The sequence below is a fragment of the Dendrobates tinctorius genome, unplaced genomic scaffold, assembly GCF_039654945.1.
Source record: "Dendrobates tinctorius isolate UK_male_01 unplaced genomic scaffold, ASM3965494v1 ptg000028l, whole genome shotgun sequence".
NCBI classification, from domain to species: Eukaryota; Metazoa; Chordata; class Amphibia; order Anura; family Dendrobatidae; genus Dendrobates; species Dendrobates tinctorius.
This window is the reverse complement of record NW_027361696.1, coordinates 88,793,821-88,814,046: the sequence shown is the minus strand read 5'-3', so window position 1 is coordinate 88,814,046 and position 20,226 is coordinate 88,793,821. Positions and strand designations below refer to the sequence as shown.

Below are 20,226 nucleotides of genomic sequence, written 5' to 3'. Positions count from 1 at the left end.
GAATCAGGATCCTAATGTCTACTATGCCTTATCAATTAGCAGAGGTGGCAGAGCGCACCATCGCCCCAAGCCCTGTGACATGAAGGGGCTCGTCAGAGTCAATGCCACTTTTTGATGAGGCAGAACACCGCACAGGAGGAGAGCAGGAAAATGCCTGCTCCCCTGTCTGACAGACATTCTGCACGCTGCTAACACAGTCTCCCTCCTGCAGTGTAAAGTGCTGGCTTTACTGACCTGAGGAGCTTCATCCAGGTTGCAGTTTGGTGCACACTCGGATTTGCTTAGGCACACTGGGTCCTAGTGCCTACCTTGCATTTCTCTCACACTTCCTTATCCTGCCTCACTGCAAACTTAGTAGATGGCATGTTCACTGGAGGGTGAATGTGACAGGATGGGGGTATTGTGGGGGCTGAAGTGGGGGAGGGAGACAGGGCACTGGGGGGTGAATATGAGAGGATGGGGGTATTGTGGGGAGGGAGACAGGGCACTGGGGGGTGAATGTGAAAGGATGGGTGTATTGTGGGGAGGGGGGACAGGGCACTGGGGGGTGAATGTGAGAGGATGGGGGTATTGTGGGGGAGGGAGACAGGGCACTGGGGGTGAGTATGAGAGGATAAGGGTATTGTGGGGAAGGGAGACAGGACACTGAGGGGTAAATGTGAGAGGATGGGGGTATTGTGGGGGAGGGAGAGAGGGCAATGGGGGTAAATGTGAGAGGATAGGGGTAATGCAGGGAAGGGGGACAGGGCACTGGGGGGTGAATGTGAGAGGATGAGGGTATTGTGGTGGAGAGAGACATGGCACTGGGGGTAAATGTGAGAGAATCGGAGTATTGTGAGTGCTGAAGTGGAGGATGAGGACAGGGCACTGCGGAATGAATGTGAGAGGATGGGGGTATTGTGAGGGAGAAAGGGCACTGGGAGGTGAATGTGAGAGAATGTTGGTATTGTGGGGATTAAGTGGAGGAGGGGGACAGAACACTGGGGCTTGAATGTGAGAGAATGGGGGTATTGTGGGAGAGTGGGGACAGGGCACTGGGGCCTGATTATTATACTGCTTTGTTAGGAGATATGTACTCTATTACATGTAATAGTTGCTGTCTGGGGGGCTGGAGATGGGGAGGTAGGGGGCTTTTGATATTTAGCAGCTGGGTCTTAAACGAATATTAAAATAGCAAGCCCCCATGGAGTAACCATGAGCTGCATCACATTTAAAGGGAATTTGTCCCCTTCGGACGTGTATGATTATTATTATTTATTTATATAGCACCATTGATTCCATGGTGCTGTACATGAGAAGGGGTTACATACAAATTACAGATATCACATACAGTAATCAAACTAACAATGACAGACTGATACAGAGGAGAGAGGACCCTGCCCTTTCGGGCTTACATGCTACAGGATGGTGGGGAAGGAGACAGTAGATTGGTTGGTTGCAGCAGTTTCAGTGTTGGCTGAGGTAATATCACAAGTAGTGGTGAGAGAGAAGGAGGTAGCGGGGTCATTGCAGGCTGTAGGCTTTCTTGAAGAGGTGGGTTTTCAGGTTCCGTCTGAAGGATCCAAATGTGGTTGATAGTCGGACGTGTTGGGGCACAGAATTCCAGAGAATAGGGGCAGTTTGGGAGAAGTCTTGGAGGCGGTTGGGTGAGGAGCAAATAAGTGTGGAGGAGAGAAGGAGGTCTTGGCAGGACCAGAGATTATGTGAGGGAAGGTATCGGGAGATTAGCTCAGAGACATATGGGGGAGACAGATTATAGATGGCCTTGTAGGTTAGTATTAGTAATTTGAAATGGATACACTGAGGGAATGGGAGCCAGTGAAGAGATTTGCAGAGGGGAGAAGCAGAGTAGTAGCGAGGAGAGAGATGAATTAGTCGGGCAGCAGAGTTAAGGATGGACTGGATCGGTGCTAGGATGTTAGCATGGAGACCAGAGAAAAGGATGTTGCAGTAGTCGAGGTGGGAGATGATGAGGGCATGCACAAGCATTTTAGTAGATTGAGGGTTGAGGAAAGGACGGATTCTGGAAATATTTTTCAGCTGGAGGCGACAAGAAGTAGAAAGAGCTTGGATGTGCGGTTTGAAGGACAGGGCAGAGTCAAAGGTTACTCCGAGGCAGCGGACTTCCGGTACAGGGGAAAGCGTGATGTCATTAATTGTTATAGCTAGGTCGGGTAAGGAAGATCTATGAGATGGAGGAAAGATGATGAATTCAGATTTGTCCACATTGAGCTTGAGGAAGCGAGAGGAGAAGGAGGATATGGCTGATAGACACTCTGGGATTCTGGACAGCAGAGAGGTGACGCCTGGGCCAAAGAGGTAGTTCTGAGTGTCATCAGCATAAAGGTGGCACTGGAATCTGTGGGACTTTATGAGTTGCCCCAGACCAAGTGTATAGATTGAGAAGAGTAGGGGTCCTAAAACAGAGCCTTGGGGGACTCCAACAGAGAGAGGGTGGGATGAGGAGGTGGTGTGGGAGTGGGATATGCTGAATGTGTGGTTGGAAAGGTATGAGGAGATCCAGGATAGGGCAAGGCTGAAGGAGGAGAGGATCTGTAGTAGGAGGCAGTGGTCAACTGTATCGAATGCAGAGGACAGGTCTAGAAGCAGGAGTATACATTAGAGTATTGTCCATTTGATTTGGCTGTAAGTAGGTCGTTAGTAATTTTGGTCAGGGCTGTCTCAGTGGAGTGATGGGGCAGAAACCAGATTGTAGATTGTCAAAGAGCAAGTTAGATGAGAGGTGGGAGGAAAGTTCAGCGTGGACGTGCTGTTCTAGGAGTTTGGAAGCGAATGGGAGCAACGATATTGGGCGATAGCTGGACATAGCGGTTGGGTCGAGGGTTGGCTTTTTAAGGATAGGCGTAATTGTGGCATGTTTGAAAGCAGAAAGGAAGGTACCGGATGTTAGTGATAGGTTGAAGAGGTGGGTTAGGGATAAGATAAGTGTGGTGGTGAGGTTGGAGAGGAGGTGGGATGGGATGGGGTCGAGTGCACAGGTTGTGAGGTGCGATTTGGAGAAGAGACGTTTAAGCTCCCCTTCAGTGATGTTGGAGAGTGAGGTTATGGGGTTTGGGCATTGGTCTTGCATACAAAGGGGTTGTGGTGGTTGAGTGATGAAGACTTGCCTTGCTTGGTCAATCTTATTTTTGAAGTGTGTGGCAAAGTCCTAGGCAGAGATGAAGGAAGTTGGAGGAGGCAGTGGTGGGCGGAGGAGGGAGTTAAAAGTTTTGAATAACTGTTTGGGGTTGTAAGATAGGGAAGATATGAGGGTTGTGAAGTAGGCCTGTTTAGCAGAGGTGAGGACAGATTTGAAATCGAGTGTTGCCTGTTTGAATGTACTGCACGTTTTGAAGCTGCAGAGTGGACTTCAAAAGTCGGGAGGATTAGGGAGGGAAGAGGTGGGATTGGGTTGAAGATGCAGTTGGAAGAAAGGAGAAGACCCACTCCTTCACCATGTCTATTGCCAGGGCGAGGAGTGTGGGTGAAGTGGAGGCCGCCGTAACACAGCGCAGCAGGGGAGGCGGTGTCAGAGGGTGTTAGCCATGTTTCTGTGATGCCGAGGAAGGCAAGATTGCGAGAGAGAAAGAGGTTATGAATTACATGGAGCTCATTGCAGATGGAGCAGGCACTCCAAAGTGCTCCCGAGAGAGGGAGCAGGGGGTTGGGTGTCAATGGCACAGGTTTTAAGTTGGAAAGATTGTGGTATGACCTATTAATATATGCATACAGGTAATAGAGATGTTACCTAGTCCTACCTGTTTGCCTCATATTAGCAGTCTTGTTGCTGAGAAATGTTATTTTCTCTCTTTATGGTAAAGATTTCTTCTAGGCTCCAGGGCATGTGATGCCTTGATAAAATTTCTGCTTCCGGTCTTCATTGTAATTCTACCCCTTCCCATTAGCATCAGCTACGGCCCCGGAATACTGCACCCTGCACTCCCTCAGTAATACATCACTCATCCTCCCTTCTATTGGCACTACATTCAGGGATCTTCTGAGCAGGCGCCGGCGACTTCCACTCCAGTGGCCTCTGGTGTGCGCACCACTAAGGTGCTCTCCCCACTTCTTCCCTGTATTGTCATCACCATGTGCACATGGTTCCTAACGATGACTGTGCAGGTAGGAAGTGGGGGGAGCACCTTATTGATGTGCACACCGGAAGTTACAGTGACTCGCCTGCGCAGAAGATGAATGCAGCGCCCATAGAAGGGAGGAAGAGGTTCAGATTGTGGTGACTCGCAGGGCGCAGGATTCTGGCATCATAACTGACATATATGGGAGGAAGTATTACAGTGAGGACGGTAGGCAGGGATTTCTTACTGCACCACACACCCCGAAGCCTGGAAGAAATCATTAGCATAAGGAAAGAATATAACATTTCTCAGTAACAAGACCATTAATATGAGGCATATAGGTAGGACTAGGGCAACATCTCTATTACTTCTATGCCAATAGTAATAGGTCATACAGGTCCTGGGGGATAACAAATTCCCTTTAAAGCACCACTCCAGCATTTGTTTTGGTGTTGCTATCAGTGTGTCAACAGTGGGAGAAGAGGGTTGCATTGACAATCCAACACAATGGGCAGCACTTTGAGCACATTTTATAAGTATTAAACTTGTAAATAACTCATGAAAGAATAAAGTTAAGTTAAAACCAAGCACACCATTGTTTTTCTTGTGAAATTCTCAATAAGTTTGATGCGTCACATGACCCTCTTCCCATTGGAAAAAATAATGTTTGATCCAAAATGGACGACTTCAAATGGCCGCCATGATCACCACCCATCTTGAAAAGTTTCCCCCCTCCCATATACTAATGTGCCACAAACAGGAAGTTGATATCACCAACAATTCCCATTTTATTTAGGTGTATCCATATACTGTAAATGGCCCACCATGTAGAAAGCAAATGGTGCAAATTTTTCAATTAAACCCTAAATAGATATTTAGCCCCAATTTTTTTTCCATTTAGGTTAAAAAAATTTGTCACCAAAGGTGGACACCCCATCTAAGTATTTTTTCTATTACTCCTTCCATAATTCTGTTTGTCATTGAATACTGATATTGATTCTGAAATCGAGTTCAAGCTTTTTTCAATTAGAACTAAACGTCTATCTGACCCAAATCGCCTTTCACATTCACCAAATGACTATTTTTCAATGAATATTATATACACAATTGAGCTGTGCAATTTTTCTTTCTTTTTTAACCTGCAACCTGTGCTCTCACTTCTTGCTCTCTGCAGCTATACTACAAACTGATCAAACACCAGGCTGATGAGAGCTGACATTCACCCACAAACATTCTGAACTGCGTGATAGAGTCCATGCGTCATTAAAAGTGTAATTAATTGCATGGAGGCTGAGGAAACAGTTATTTACCATGCTGGGATTTATTTTTTACCATTTATACTATTTGTGGCCTTTTCAGTGTGCAGACAAAGGAACGAAAATAGAATTCAGAGTCAAAGCCATATAATCTGTTTATGTAGCAAAATAAAGACACCACATGGCTGAAAGTATGTAGAGGCTTGAAAATATCCTATGTGTGAATATACCCGTGTACGATAGATACAAAGGTAGCAGTCGTCAACTTCATAGATGTGATGTGCTATAGTTTGTGCTACTTATTTAAATGCATTGAGAATTAATATAGTACACAAATAATTTGCAATGCTATTAAAGGGAATCTGTCACCTATTTTTTCGACTATAAGCTGCGGCCACCGCCATCAGGGGCTTATCTACAGCATTCTGTAATGCTGTTGATAAGCCACTGATGTAACCTGAAAGAGAAGAAAAACTAGTTATATTATACTCACCCAGGTGCGGTTCGGATCCGGTCCAGGTCCGATTGGTGTCGCTGTCAGGTCCAGCGCCTCCCATCTTCTAGCAATGGCATCCTCTTCTTTGCTTCCCATCGCGTCTCCGGCGCAGGCGCGCTGCTCTACCCTGTTGAGGGCAGAGCAGAATACTGCAGTGCGCAGGCGCCAGACCTCTCTGACCTTTCCCGGCACCTGCACACTGCAGTATTCTGCTCTCCATGAACAGGGCAGAGCAGTGCGCCTGTGCCGGAGCTGCAATTAGATGCAAAGAAGAGGACATCATCGCTAGAAGATGGGAGGCGCCGGACCCGGACCGCGACACCCATCGGACTTGTCCCGAACCGCCCCTGGGTGAGTATAATATAACTCATTTTTCTTCTCTTTCAGGTCACATTGGGGGCTTATCTACAGCATTACAGAATGCTGTAGATAAGCCCCTGATGGCGATGGCCTCATCTTATATATGAACAAAATAGGTGACAGATTCCCTTTAACATATGTGTACTTTGTTATTAGCTGTTAATTGTGTTGATTTAGCAGTTAAATTTGTAGATTTGAAGTTTTTGTTTCTACTAGGCTGGAAAAAAACAAATTGATAGCCATAGTGATTAGCGAATGTGCTTGGATAACGTGTTTTCCATGCATGCTTGGGTGTTGATCTTGGGTATGCTGGGATAATATGTTCGAGTCCCTGTGGCTGCATGTTTTGTAGCTGTTAGGGTGCCTAAGTGTTAGACTGTCTATCGGCTGCAAAACATGCAAATGCAGGGGACTAGAACATATTATCCCAACACTCTCAAAATACTTGGATAACACCCGAGCATGCTTGGATAACACATTATCCGAGCGCGTTCATTCATCACAAATAAGCAACTCTTAGTTAAAAGAAATATGTGCACAGATACAAGTTGCTGTAACTGCATTGCTACAAGGTACATACAAGTACAGCCGCACTCTCAGATCGCCAAGTTTTATGGTCTCACCACTCCGGCCACCACTGATTTGTCACAAGATCCACATGCTCATGACACACATGCTTAGGATGTAAGAGAGAGTCTGCTTCCCTCAATCACTCATCTACTCATCTAGTGCAATAGGATAACAATGAGCTAAGTTGGCCCCATAGCCAATTCTCATATCCACACCTTACATCTCACATCCACACCTAACCAAGCTATTCTCCCCTTTTTCAGGGTTCGTGGGTATGTTAAGAGCAGCAAGGAAAAAACTTATTAAATTTTTGATTTAAGAGATACTGTGCTTTAAAATAAGATACAAGAGATGAAATACAAAGACATACATAATGGTAAAAATAGTATAAAATACGGATGAATCTTACAAATTGAATCACTGAGAACTTCTGGTGCAAGAGAATGCTGCAGAAAATATGGACAAATCTGCAATACTTGTTGCTTCTCCTGAAGTCGGACTCAGACATTCGGTAGAGAAAATGTTATAATGAGGTCTTATCTGATTAGATGCAATGATAATCCAGTTTTAGGTAATATTTACATAGTCTGCCATATATTAATCAGGGAACCACCAACATAAACAATATGGCCATCATCTTCAGACCATCCTTCAAGCATTCTGTACATATCACACATGAGTATACTAAATCCATAATTTAGGGCGATATTGTATTCCTATACCAAATATTTTGCAATTTTACCAACATATTTAAATATGTTCCTTGATCATGGATATATTCATGGGTTGTATAAAACTCAGATTTTATAAATATGGAATGGAAGATGTTGCAATTCTAATGTCAAGCAGGACCTCTGATATGGAGTTGTTCTGTTACCCTTTGGGTCATCGTACTTCATTAATTAGCACCTGTTTAGTAATTTGCATGTATACAAAGTTTGCTGCTCCAACAACTGTCAGTTACTTGTCAATTAATGTCTATATATGCGCCATTTCTGGTTTCCATTAGATAACCTGCTTCAATTACCTATTCACAGCGGGGGAAAGGGGTTTTAGACAGTAAACCAAGGCCCCCAGCCTTTGATCTGTACAACATTTATGACATATGTGAACATTGTATACATTCATTTTGTTATATAAACTAGAATTATAAAATTCAGATGCTTGTGCACATGCAGGTGTGCTCAAAAGTTTACATACCCCAGAAGAATGTTTGCTTTCTTAGCCTTTTTCAGAGAATATGAATGATGACACCAAGACTTTTTTCTCCACTCATGGTTAGAGGTTGGGTGAAGTCATTTATTGTAAAATTACTGTGCTTTCTATTTTCAAATCATAATGACAACTCAAAACATCCAAATGACCCTGATCAAAAGTTTACATACCCTGCTGATTTTGTCCTGATAACATGCACCGAAGTTGACACAAAATGGATTTGAATGGCTACTAAAGGTAACATTATCACCTGTGACCTGTTTGCATGTAATCAGTGTGTGTATAAAAGCTGAGTGTGTTTCTGGGATCCAGAGAGACTCTTGCATCTTTCATCCAGCCACTGACATTTCTTGATCGTGAGTCATGGGGAAAGCAAAAGATTTTTCAATGGATCTACTAGATAAGATAGTTTAACTGTATAGAGCAGGAAAGGGACACAAAAAAATCCAAGGAATTGATAATTCCAGTCAGCAGCATTTAAACTGTGATTAACAAATGGAAAATCAGGGGCTTTGTAATAACAAAAAAACAGTTAGGTAGACCAAAAAGAATTTCATCCACAATTGCCAGGAAAATTGCTTGGGATGCAAAGAAAAACCCACAAATAACATCAGCTGAAATACTCAACTCTCTGAAAACTAGCAGTGTGGCAGTTTCAAGATGTAAAATAAGGAGGCATTTGAAGAAAAATGGGGTGCATTGTCGAGTCGCCAGAAGAAAGCCATTACTGTGCAAATGCCAAGCCTCCTGAGGAAGATCAATGAAACGTGCATTGGGGCGGCGGGGGTACCGAGGTTACCTACTAAATTGAATCAGGTAAGTGTACTATTTTTACTCTATTTGCCCGGTCCACATACAGTTGTGGCCAAAAGTATTGACACCCCTGCAATTCTGCCAGATAATACTCAGTTTCTTCCTGAAAATGATTGCAAACACAAATTCTTTGGTATTAGTATCTTCATTTAATTTGTCTTAAATGAAAAAACACAAAAAGAATTGTCCTAAAGCCAAATTGGATATAATTCCACACCAAACATAAAAAAAGAGGGTGGACAAAAGTATTGGCACTGTTCGAAAAATCATGTGATGCTTCTCTAATTTGTGTAATTAACAGCACCTGTAACTTACCTGTGGCACCTAACAGGTGTTGGCAATAACTAAATCACACTTGCAGCCAGTTGACATGGATTAAAGTTGACTCAACCTCTGTCCTGTGTCCTTGTGTGTACCACATTGAGCATGGAGAAAAGAAAGACGACCAAAGAACTGTCTGAGGACTTGAGAAACCAAATTGTGAGGAAGCATGAGCAATCTCAAGGCTACAAGTCCATCTTCAAAGACCAGAATGTTCCTGTGTCTACTGTGAGCAGTGTCATCAAGAAGATGTGGACTGAAAAGAAAAATTGACAAGAGATTTCAACGCAAGATTGTGTGGATGTTGGATAAAGAACCTCGACTAACATCCAAACAAGTTCAAGCTGCCCTGCAGTCCGAGGGTACAACAGTGTCAACCCGTACTATCCATTGGCGTCTGAATGAAAAGGGACTGTATGGTAGGAGACCCAGGAAGACCCCACTTCTTACCCTGAGACATAAAAAAGCCAGGCTGGAGTTTGCCAAAACTTACCTGAAAAAGCCTAAAACGTTTTGGAAGAATGTTCTCTGGTCAGATGAGACAAAAGTAGAGCTTTTTGGGCAAAGCCATCAACATAGAGTTTACAGGAGAAAAAAGAGGCATTCAACGAAAAGAACACGGTCCCTACAGTCAAACATGGCGGAGGTTCCCTGATGTTTTGGGGTTGCTTTGCTGCCTCTGGCACTGGACTGCTTGACCGTGTGCATGGCATTATGAAGTCTGAAGACTACCAACAAATTTTGCAGCATAATGTAGGGCCCAGTGTGAGAAAACTGGGTCTCCCTCAGAGGTCATGGGTCTTCCAGCAGGACAATGACCCAAAACACACTTCAAAAAGCACTAGAAAATGGTTTGAGAGAAAGCACTGGAGACTTCTAAGGTGGCCAGCAAGGAGTCCAGACCTGAATCCCATAGAACACCTGTGGAGAGATATAAAAATGGCAGTTTGGAGAAGGCACCCTTCAAATATCAGGGACCTGGAGCAGTTTTCCAAAGAAGAATGGTCTAAAATTCCAGCAGAGCATTGTAAGAAACTCATTGATGGTTACCGGAAGCGGTTGGTCGCAGTTATTTTGGCTAAAGGTTGTGCAACCAAGTATTAGGCTGAGGGTGTCAATACTTTTGTCTGGCCCATTTTTGGAGTTTTTGTGAAATGATCAATGTTTTGCTTTTTGCTTCATTCTCTTTTGTGTTTTTTCATTTAAGACAAATTAAATGAAGATAATAATGCCAAAGAATTTGTGTTTGCAATCATTTTCAGAAAGAAACTGAGTATTATCTGACAGAATTGCAGGGGTGTCAATACTTTTGGCCACAACTGTAGTAGCCTTTAATACTATGGCTCCAGACACCTCTTTTTGGATCTGTATAATGATGTAGATGGCAATTGAATGATTTGAGAGACATCTCATTTCTCCTGCTGGATTCAATTTTGTGTTTACTACCTGGTTTATAAAATACACCTACTATTCCTTGCACTTTGCACTTTACTTGCTTGAATAATAGCAATTGCACTATCATATATATTTCTTTCACATATGATTAAATTGGTCAATGTGACACATTTATTATTGCATTTTGCACAATTTTTTTATTTTTTCATATAGCAATTTTTGGCATATAATTTAAATGTGGCCTAAATGTTTATGAATACTCTATATATAATCTCTAACCTCGGTCTCTGTACTTTGAAAATCATCAAACTGTTTTTATTGCGTGATTTAATTTTTGATCAATATATATTTATTTTGGGATTTTACTCAGTGTATTGGAAGTTTTCGTTCCTTCCATTTCTAGTGGTTCATATATTTTGGAGCTTGTATGTCCGTCATTTATTTCTCGGCATATTAGTGTTAAAAAATGCCACAAATTATCTCATCTACAATACGCAAAACAGCACAGAGACAAGCCTCAAAATTTCTGCAACAAGGTAATTTGGAGTGATGAGACCAAACTTGAACTTTTTGGCCACAACCATAAACGTAACATTTGGAGAGAGGTCAGCAAGGCCTATGATAAAAGGAACACTGTCAAGCACAGAGATGGGTCACTGATGTTTTGGGGATGTGTGACCTACAGAGGCACAGGAAACTTGGCAAAAGTTGAAGGAAAGATGAATGCAGCATGTTATCAGCAATCACTGGATGCATATTTGTAATAATCAGCGCATACGCTGTTCATGGGACGTACTTGGATGTTCCAACATGACAACGATCCAAACACAAGGGCAAGTCGACCTGTCATTAGCTACAACAGAGCAAAGTGAAGGTCCTGGAGTTGTCATCTCAGTCTCCTGATGTCAATATCATTGAGCATCTCTGGGGATATCTCAAGCGCGCAGTTCATTCTAGAAAGCCCAGAAATTTTACAGCAACTGGAAGCTTTTTGCCAAGAAGATTGGGCAGCTTTTCCATCCAAGAAAATAAAGAACCTCATCCGAAATTACCACAAAATTGATGTTATGGGGGCAATACACGGTATTAAGAAATGGCACATGTGAACTTTTGGTCACGCCCATTTGGTTGTTTTGGGTTGTCATTATGATTTAAAAAGAGAAAACACAGTAGTTTGACAATAAATTGCTTCACCCAACCACTAACCACGAGTGGAGAAAACGTTTTAGTGTTATCATTCATATTCTCTTTAAAAGGGCCAAGAAAGCAAAAATTCTGCTGGGGTATGTAAACTTTTGAGCACAACTGTACTTTGATCAAATTGTGTGTGCCCATCTTTAAACAACATGGCAATTTCTGTAAATGGGACCAGACAGAGCTCTTTTGGTATCAGTAAATACAATTAAAGAACAAGTAACATCCAGCCCTAATTATATTAATCCCTTGTACATTTGGAAAGAGTGATCAGTCAGCATGGAGAGGCAGTTAATTATCTCCAAATATAGACTACAAAAAATGAAACTGACAACCACTTCCTAAAAAATGTCCTGGTCATGGTTGTCCAGATCCAGGTTGCTGTGACTGCATCCTAATGGCCTACAAAAGAAACAAGTACAACCACACTTTATGTACACCTGGAAATGATAAGGTAATATTTGAAAATGGGATCTCATCTACAGAAATTGTTGTTGGCAGATGTGCACTTACAATTTGGTCAAACTGTGAACTGATATCTCAGTTTTATAAGTGTATTCTATATGGCCTTAAGAGTTCAAATTCATGTACCGTATATACTCGTGTATAAGCCAAGATTTTCAGCCCATTTTTTTGGCTGAAAGTCCCCCTCTCGGCTTATACGCGAGTCATATACGGGGGTCGGCGGGGGAGGGGGTTTGGGGGGTGTCAGAGACCATACTCACCCCCTCCTGGCACGGTCTCTTCAGCCCCTGCTTCCCCCATGATCTCAGCATCCCAGCTGTTCCTGCATACAGCTGTCACGTGGTACCGCTCATTAAACTCATGAATATGCACATATTTAATGAGTGATACCACTGACCGCTGAATGCAGGAACAGCTGGGACGCTGAGATTAAGCGGGAAGCAGGGGCTGAAGAGACCGTGCACCAGGAGGGGGGTGAGTATGACGAGGGAGGACGGGAAGCAGAACAATATTTACCAGTCCCCATTCCATCGCTGTCTCCCGGGTCCTCTGGCTGTGACATTCAGCGGAGGGCACGATGACGTAGTCAGTGCGCTCCCTCTGCTAACGTCACTGCACAGGACCCGGGAGACAGCGATGGAGCGGGGAACGGTAAATATAGCCAGTGCCGGGGGGCCTGAGCCAGCGGTGACACCGACACCTGTCCTTCAGCGACGGAGAGGTGAGTATGTCTCTTTTTTTTTATATAGCAGCGGCTGCAGCATATGGGGGGTATTTATGTATGGAGCTTCTACTTGGGCCACCATTAACCCTTGTGCAGCATATGAGGGGTATTTATGTATGGAGCTTCGACTTGGGCCACCATTAACCCTTTTGCAGCATTTGGGGGGTATTTTTGTATGGAGCATCTACTTGGGCCACCATTAACCCTTGTGCAGCATATGGGGGGTATTTATGTATGGAGCATCTACTTGGACCACTATTAAAGGGGTTGTCCGGGCTTTTCACATAATCTCAGTACATATCTGGGCTGCAGAATTATGACAATAAGTAATTTACTTTCTGTCACTAGTTTTCATGTTTTTCTAGATATTCTGAACAGAACGTCCAAGGGGTGTGTGTTCTGGCATTGAAATGAGAACTGGTCGTAACCTCCTACTCTACTCCAAACATGCCCTCTACAGCAACAACCCCACCCTCCATAGCTACAGGCCCTCCCCGTCCACATGAAGAAGCCCTCATCACACAGTAACAAATTCTCCCCCTCTAGCAACCTCACTGCAGAGAGCAACTGCTCCTCCCCCAGACACACGCCGAACACTGATCTATGGAAAGGAAACTAGTGAGGAGGGAAAATCGTCCTGTATTCTGGGCCACTCCATGTTTACAATACATAGCTCATTATCAGTAATTCCTTCCCTCACTGTCCCAAGCTGCTGGCAGCAGTGAGAACAGACTGTGTGATGGCCAGTGATGAGGGTCTGCAGCTTCTTGTCTGCACAGGGGATGCAGTCACTGATGTAATCTGTTGTGTGACAAAGCCTCTGCTGTGTGAATGAGACAGCTCTGTGTCACTGATGTCTTCACACAGCAGCAGATCTGGTGCAGTGTATGTGTGAGCACTGTGTCTCTAATGACACAAGTACTGATGGGAGCAGCCTGTCCCAGAATACAGGACGATTTTCCCTCCTCACTAGTTTCACTTTCCATAGAACACTGTTCAGCGTGTGTCTGGGGGAGGAGCAGCTGCTCTCTGCACTGAGGCTGCTAGAGGGGGAGGATTTGTTACTGTGTGATGAGGGCTTCTTCATGTGGATGGGGAGGGCCCGTAGCTATGGAGGGTGGGGTTGTTGCTGTAGAGGGCATGTTTGGAGTAGAGTAGGTTACGACCAGTTCTCATTTCAATGCCATAACACCCCCCCTTGGACATTCTGTTCAGAATATCTAGAAAACCGTGCAAACTAGTGACAGAAAGTGAATTACTTATTGTCTTAATTCTGCAGCTCAGATATGTACTATGATTATGTGAAAAGCCCGGACAACCCCTTTAACCCTTGTGCAGCAATATATGGGGGATATTTATATATGGAGCATCTACTTGGGACACCATTAACCCTTGTACAGCAATATATGGGGTTATTTATCCTTGGAGCATCTTGTTGGGCCACCATTAACCCTTGTGCAGCATTTTATTGGGGAATTTATCTATGGAGCATCTTTTTGGACCACCACTAACCCTTGTGCAGCACCACCCTCTGCTTATACATGAGTCAATAAGTTTTCCCAGTTTTTTGTGGCAAAATTAGGGGGATTGGCTTATACGCGGGTCGGCTTATACACGAGTATATACGGTATATAATGGTCACCATTAATTTAGCACACCCAAAGTGTGGTTATATTTAATTGTATGCCATAGCAATAGGAGGTACTTGTCAATTTTATTTTTGTGTACATTTGTGGTGATTGATCTCCAACATATTGGCTGAGCACTCAATCCATCTGTCACAATCTCTTTTTAATTAGAGCCAGATCATACATCTCCTTTAAATTTGTAGGTTGAGGCCCTTTAGAGGTAAACTGAATTTTATAAAATTCTAACCTATATGTCTGTAATGAAGTTTAAATTCATGTATTAAATGTTCACGTATAGCCTAGACTGCTTTTATATTTGATTGTCTGTTAGGCTCGACTCACACATGCAATTTTGATGCAGTTTTTTGAGCCAGGAATGGAAAAATGGAAAACAAAGGAAATTTATCTACAATATATGTCTTATTTATCTCTCATATTAGGTGTATATTGATTTCAGCATTTGGGATCAAAAACCGCATCAACACTTAAACCCAATTTTTCTAGTCTCCACTTTTAGGTGATAACTTACAATAGACTTCTCCACATACCTGCTATGATTTATATCTGTATAGTAGCAAGAACATTGGTTAGAACTGACCCTAATGATGAGCATAAGTATGCCCATGTGCCTTCAATAAGAATAAGCCAATCTAGAACGTGAATTTTCTGTTCAGCCTAGTGAGCATGTGAGTAAGCTGATTTTCAACAATTCAAGTGATGGTATTTTCCTTACAAATAAAAGTATTGCTCTGGCATTGATAGTCAACAAGGTCAAATGGGAGGTCCTGATAAATAGTTAAGATAGTCAGATGGAACTGCTGAAATGTGTGGGTTTCGGATGTATGTAGGATAGCCTTGTGGCTATAGGGTCCTGGGTGGAAATTCCATTGAGTATAACATCCGTTAGGAGGTTTCATGTTCTCCTCATGTTTGTGGGGGCTTCTTTTGTGTAGATCTATGTGCAATATATCCCATTTACACTGAGCCAAATTAATCCAACCAGCCATTTGGTTATGGACCTTGCTTTGGTATTGTTCCTGACAAAACCGAGGACGGTGAAACGCGCGTCGGGGCTTTCTTGCATCTTTCAGGCATCTCTGCACACTCCCAGGATCATGTCACAAGGTAATTAATCTCCTATGGATACAGGCACCCTTATAATATTACCCGGAGTCGGGCACTGATTCATATATAGGCGCCAATTTAGGGATATCTGGACAGGTTACATTTCTATTTAATCATATGATTCATTTTGAATATGCTCCTTGAATATGCTGAGTTAATCTCGGCTCAGCATAATATTAAGATTCTCGGTCTGATATGTTTAAAAATCAAACACTGTCCTGTATAGTCTGTTTATCCATTTACCTGCTGACATTTGAGCCTTATATTAGATACTTACAGTCTTTTGACCAAGTATAAAGGGATGGTTTTTTACCATATTATAGGCTCTTTATTTTTGTATACTCAAGCATGCTAAGACTATATTGTTTGGCTGGATGAACTTTTACTTTATTTTAGGCTCTATATTATACAATTTCAGTATGTTGAGCATGCTGAGATAATAGTATGTGATAAAAATAATCATCTATTCTCCATACTCTATTGCACTTCATTGTGCTTGCCATTCTGCCTATTATACTTATAACTAAGAGCTGCTATTATTATTATTCTGGCTCTGTGCAGATTTTAGCCCTAAGATGCTGCTTTTCTGTCTGGCACTATAATTTTCATCTGTTTATTATGCCGTTATCTTTTAGATGCTATATTCTATCTACCTCATCACAAACATCTTGTGTATCTTTATAATATATATGCAATAAAGTTGATTATATTTTTCAAAATCCTCTCGATATTGTGGTAATATTTCCATTTATTGGATAATCAGTTTACGCAACTAGTAATTTTTTATATATATTTTCAGCTTCGAATTTTGTTTTGTTTGGTGCTATGAAAGTCTAGGTTCGACTGCTGGCTCTGCACCTCTTTTATATGCACCCCTGAGAAAAAAAGATGGTAGGATATAGCGATGTCTTCATTATTTACTAAGAATACATGTACTATTATACTGTACCTAAATTTTAGGGGTAATCCTGGAACTAGTACATTAGTATTGGAGGTGAATGGATCTTATGAAATTCGAATACGTCAAAGTGCACTGAATTTTCACCCAAAATTTGATTTGCTTCAAAGACATTTGCTTTTAAATGCAATATGGAAAAGTCACTAATTGCCCTGAAAAATAGAAGAGATAAATAGAGAGAATGTTACCCTCTTGTCAAATTAATCAGTTCAGTCACAATTAGTGTCTATAAAGCTCCAGCAGTTCCCTAAATATTGCTTGAATTTTTGGATTTGCATTCACAGACTGAAACCAGTCCAATTTTCTATCTGCGTGCACTGTTAATAATATACCACGATCACATTAAGACTTTTGCTATCCCTTTGTTGTGTGCTTATCCCAATACAGAACGAGCGTAAAATGGCGTTCCTTGACCAGACCTCATTTTTTGTGCTGCAGTTGATAGCCCCCATGTTTGGCTATGCTAGACTTTGTAGTGTGATTACTGCAGGGCATTATGGGGAATCCCACTCACTGCAGCTATTTCCATTAGCCCATTCTATGACTCTTCTGCAGTTTTTGACATGGTGCCAAAAAATTTTTGGCCGATCCACGTGAATCGTTTTTTAGAGTATACAATTTCATGGGGACCTGTGAATCTTAAGAAATTTGGCTTAAAGTTGATCTACTGAGCACCAATAGTCCCATCTGTGATCAGTAACTGTCAGTGGAAGAAACAGATCAAGCTCTCTTGGTGTCCAAATCAGTGGTTTTAGTATGCACCCCACCTGAATCCATAAAGTTTATCCTTATAGCCATGAGATGGATGATTTTTTTTCTGATTATTTCCTGTTGCACAGTTCCAATCCTCACTAATCCCTAAAAAGTCTGCTTTACTTTTTAAAAATCTATACATTGATCCCGTCTCTTCAGTGGTGTTCTAGAACTAGATGATAACTTGCTTCTCCTATCTTTGTCCAACCCATGCTTAAGGCAGTCAATAAAGTCAATAAGATTAAACAATAAACATTATATACAACTCCAAATGTAACTATATTACATTAATTGTATAAAGAGTTGATGGGAAAAGCAAAAAAAAAGGCAAACAAAAAATAAGTGCAGAAAGTTTTAATCAAATTTTAGGAATGCACGTTTAGAAAATTTTAAGGGGTTTTCTACTTTCAACAAAGTGCTGGTCAAATGTTTGGATCATTGTAAATTATAGAAGCTAGGTGGTACTCACCCTCCCATGATCCTCTTCAATGCTGCTTCAGTCTGTTGTTTGGCTGCAGCAGTGATGTCATGTTGACATTCTGCATCACTGCTGGAGCCAAGACAGCATGAGCCACTGAGCTCAATGATTGGATGCTATGATGATGTGTGTTGCATTTGTGATTTCAAATTCTGCAGCAAAAACACTTAGAAAAGAGTTGCCCTTGTTAAGGGTAGACATCATCTGGCTTTGTTATTTTACATGACTTCAAGTAATTGGGGTCTACTTTGTTGAAAGGTAGAAAACCCCTTAAATACAACTTCTTTGCTGTGTAGAATAAGTCACAAAACAAATAGCAAAATAATGCATTAAGAAAACCAATTGTATATATATTGCCTATAACATAAAAAGTAACTATTATTATGTCTCTATAATTTCACGGATCTAGGTTGGAATCTGGGAACATGGTGACCTGCGGATGAAGTACCCTGTGTGGTCTCGATATGGGAAATTTCTGCAGCCTGTAGATGATGACCAGCATTTGACAGTGGCAACATTAGAGGAACGGCCATTTGTAATCGTGGAAAGTGTTGATCCAGCAACAGGAACATGCATTCGGGATTCTGTGCCATGCCGCAAGCAGCTCAACAAAACTGACAAGTACAGTATACTTTTCTATCTCTACTGTATGTTAATTATCCACTTGAAAAGTAGATGTTGCAAAAAACAAACTGTCAAGTATTCCACCTATTATTATTACAACTTTCTTTTGCGACTGCTATAAAGTTTTTCATAAACCCCCAACTCACTGCCCCATGCATCATACATAGGTATACAGAGGTCATTTCTGTAGTATTCCTTAAAGATAATCTGTCAAGGGAATCAAGCTGCATGGACCATAGGTAGCATAAATTAGGGACAGGCTTCCTACATGCAGATGTTTTATATTATTGGAGCTAAAAAGTAGAAAAAATGGAAAAAAAATAACTATAAGAAGACTTAATTTAGTAAAAAATCTACAATACTGCTTGGGTTCCTCATAGATATGGTCAAAATGGTGTCCCCATAAATAGGGCCAAAAGTATGATGAGTAACAGATAGAAGTCACACAAAAAAGCCGCAAGATAGGTATATTTAAAACAAACAAATTATGACCCTTAATCTTGTCCTATATGTTCTTGACTGACTGTGGAGGTTGGCACTCTAGCTGCAAATTCAATGAAGACTGTTCTTGTATGTCACTCTATCATTCTTATAGTCACAAAATGACAGATATACAGAGGCATGTAAAAGTTTGGTCACCCCTAGTCAAATTGACTGTTAATTTTGAACAGTTAAGCAAGTAGTAAATTAAATGCTCTCTAAAAGGCCTAAAATTAAAGATGACACATTTCCTTCATATTTTCAGCAAAAAAAAAGAACAAGCAAAATTTGAATGAGAAGTGCTAGGCTAGTAGGATTGCTAGAGAGTAGAGATGGGTGAACCTGAACAGTTAAGTTCGCCGTCCGTACCGAACACCTACTGTTCGGCCACGGACACCAAATACGAACTTCATCAGGAAGTCCATGTTACTGTTCGGGTTCGGCAACCCGAACATCAGGTGTTTCTCATGATGTTATGTGCATGACAATGCAGCAAACACTGCTTCTGATCGGTGGTGAAATCCTCCCCACCGATCAGAGACCCACGGTTCCCACGCTAACAAAAGACAGCGTGAGCTGTGATCGGAGGTATAAAGTTTACCTCTGGTCACTGGTGTCAGCTGATGTGACTGCTGCTCCACCTGCAGCCTCTAATAACAGTGAGAGAAGGAGCAGCGGATGGGAGTATTCATCAGCCACTCCTGTGCTATAAATAAATAATTTTAAAAAATCTGGCATGGGTCTCCCTATAGTTTTGATAACCAGCCAGGCAAAACTCACAGCAGGGGGTTGCAACCCTCAGATGTCATCTTCAACAAGGCTGGATACCAAGAATAGAAGGATCCCAATGCTGTTCTTTATAAAAAAAAAGGTGTAGGGTCCCTGCATTTTGACCACCAGCCTTGCTAAAGCAGACAGTTGGGGGCTGGTATTCTCAGGCTGGTAAAGGGCCATGGATATTGGCCCCACAGCCTAAAAATAGCAGATCACAACTGCCTAGAAAAAGCAGATCAATTAGATGTGCCAATTCTGGCACTTTGCCCAATTCTTCCCACTTGCCCTGTAGAGGTGGCAAGTGGGGTAAATTGTGGGGTTGATGTCACCTTTGCATTGTCAGGTGACATCAAGGCCACGGATTAGTAATGGAGAGGCATCTGTAAGACACCTATCCATTACTAATCCTATAGTGATATTGTAAATAAACACACAGCCTGAATAAAGTCCTTTATTAGAAATAAAGCAAAACACAGTTTTCCATTTTTAGTTAAAAATAACAAACACAGTTATACTCACCA

At 42.0% G+C, this 20,226-nt stretch overlaps 1 protein-coding gene across 1 annotated transcript in view; it reads left to right on the top strand.

Moving 5' to 3' along the window:
• GRIN2D (glutamate ionotropic receptor NMDA type subunit 2D) overlaps window positions 1-20,226 on the top strand; it is a 699,139-nt gene that overhangs the window by 274,016 nt on the left and 404,897 nt on the right. Inside the window, exon 4 of the mRNA XM_073571149.1 lies at window positions 18,237-18,448. Coding sequence (XP_073427250.1) covers window positions 18,237-18,448 — 212 coding nt within the window. The remainder of the gene's footprint in view (window positions 1-18,236; window positions 18,449-20,226) is intronic.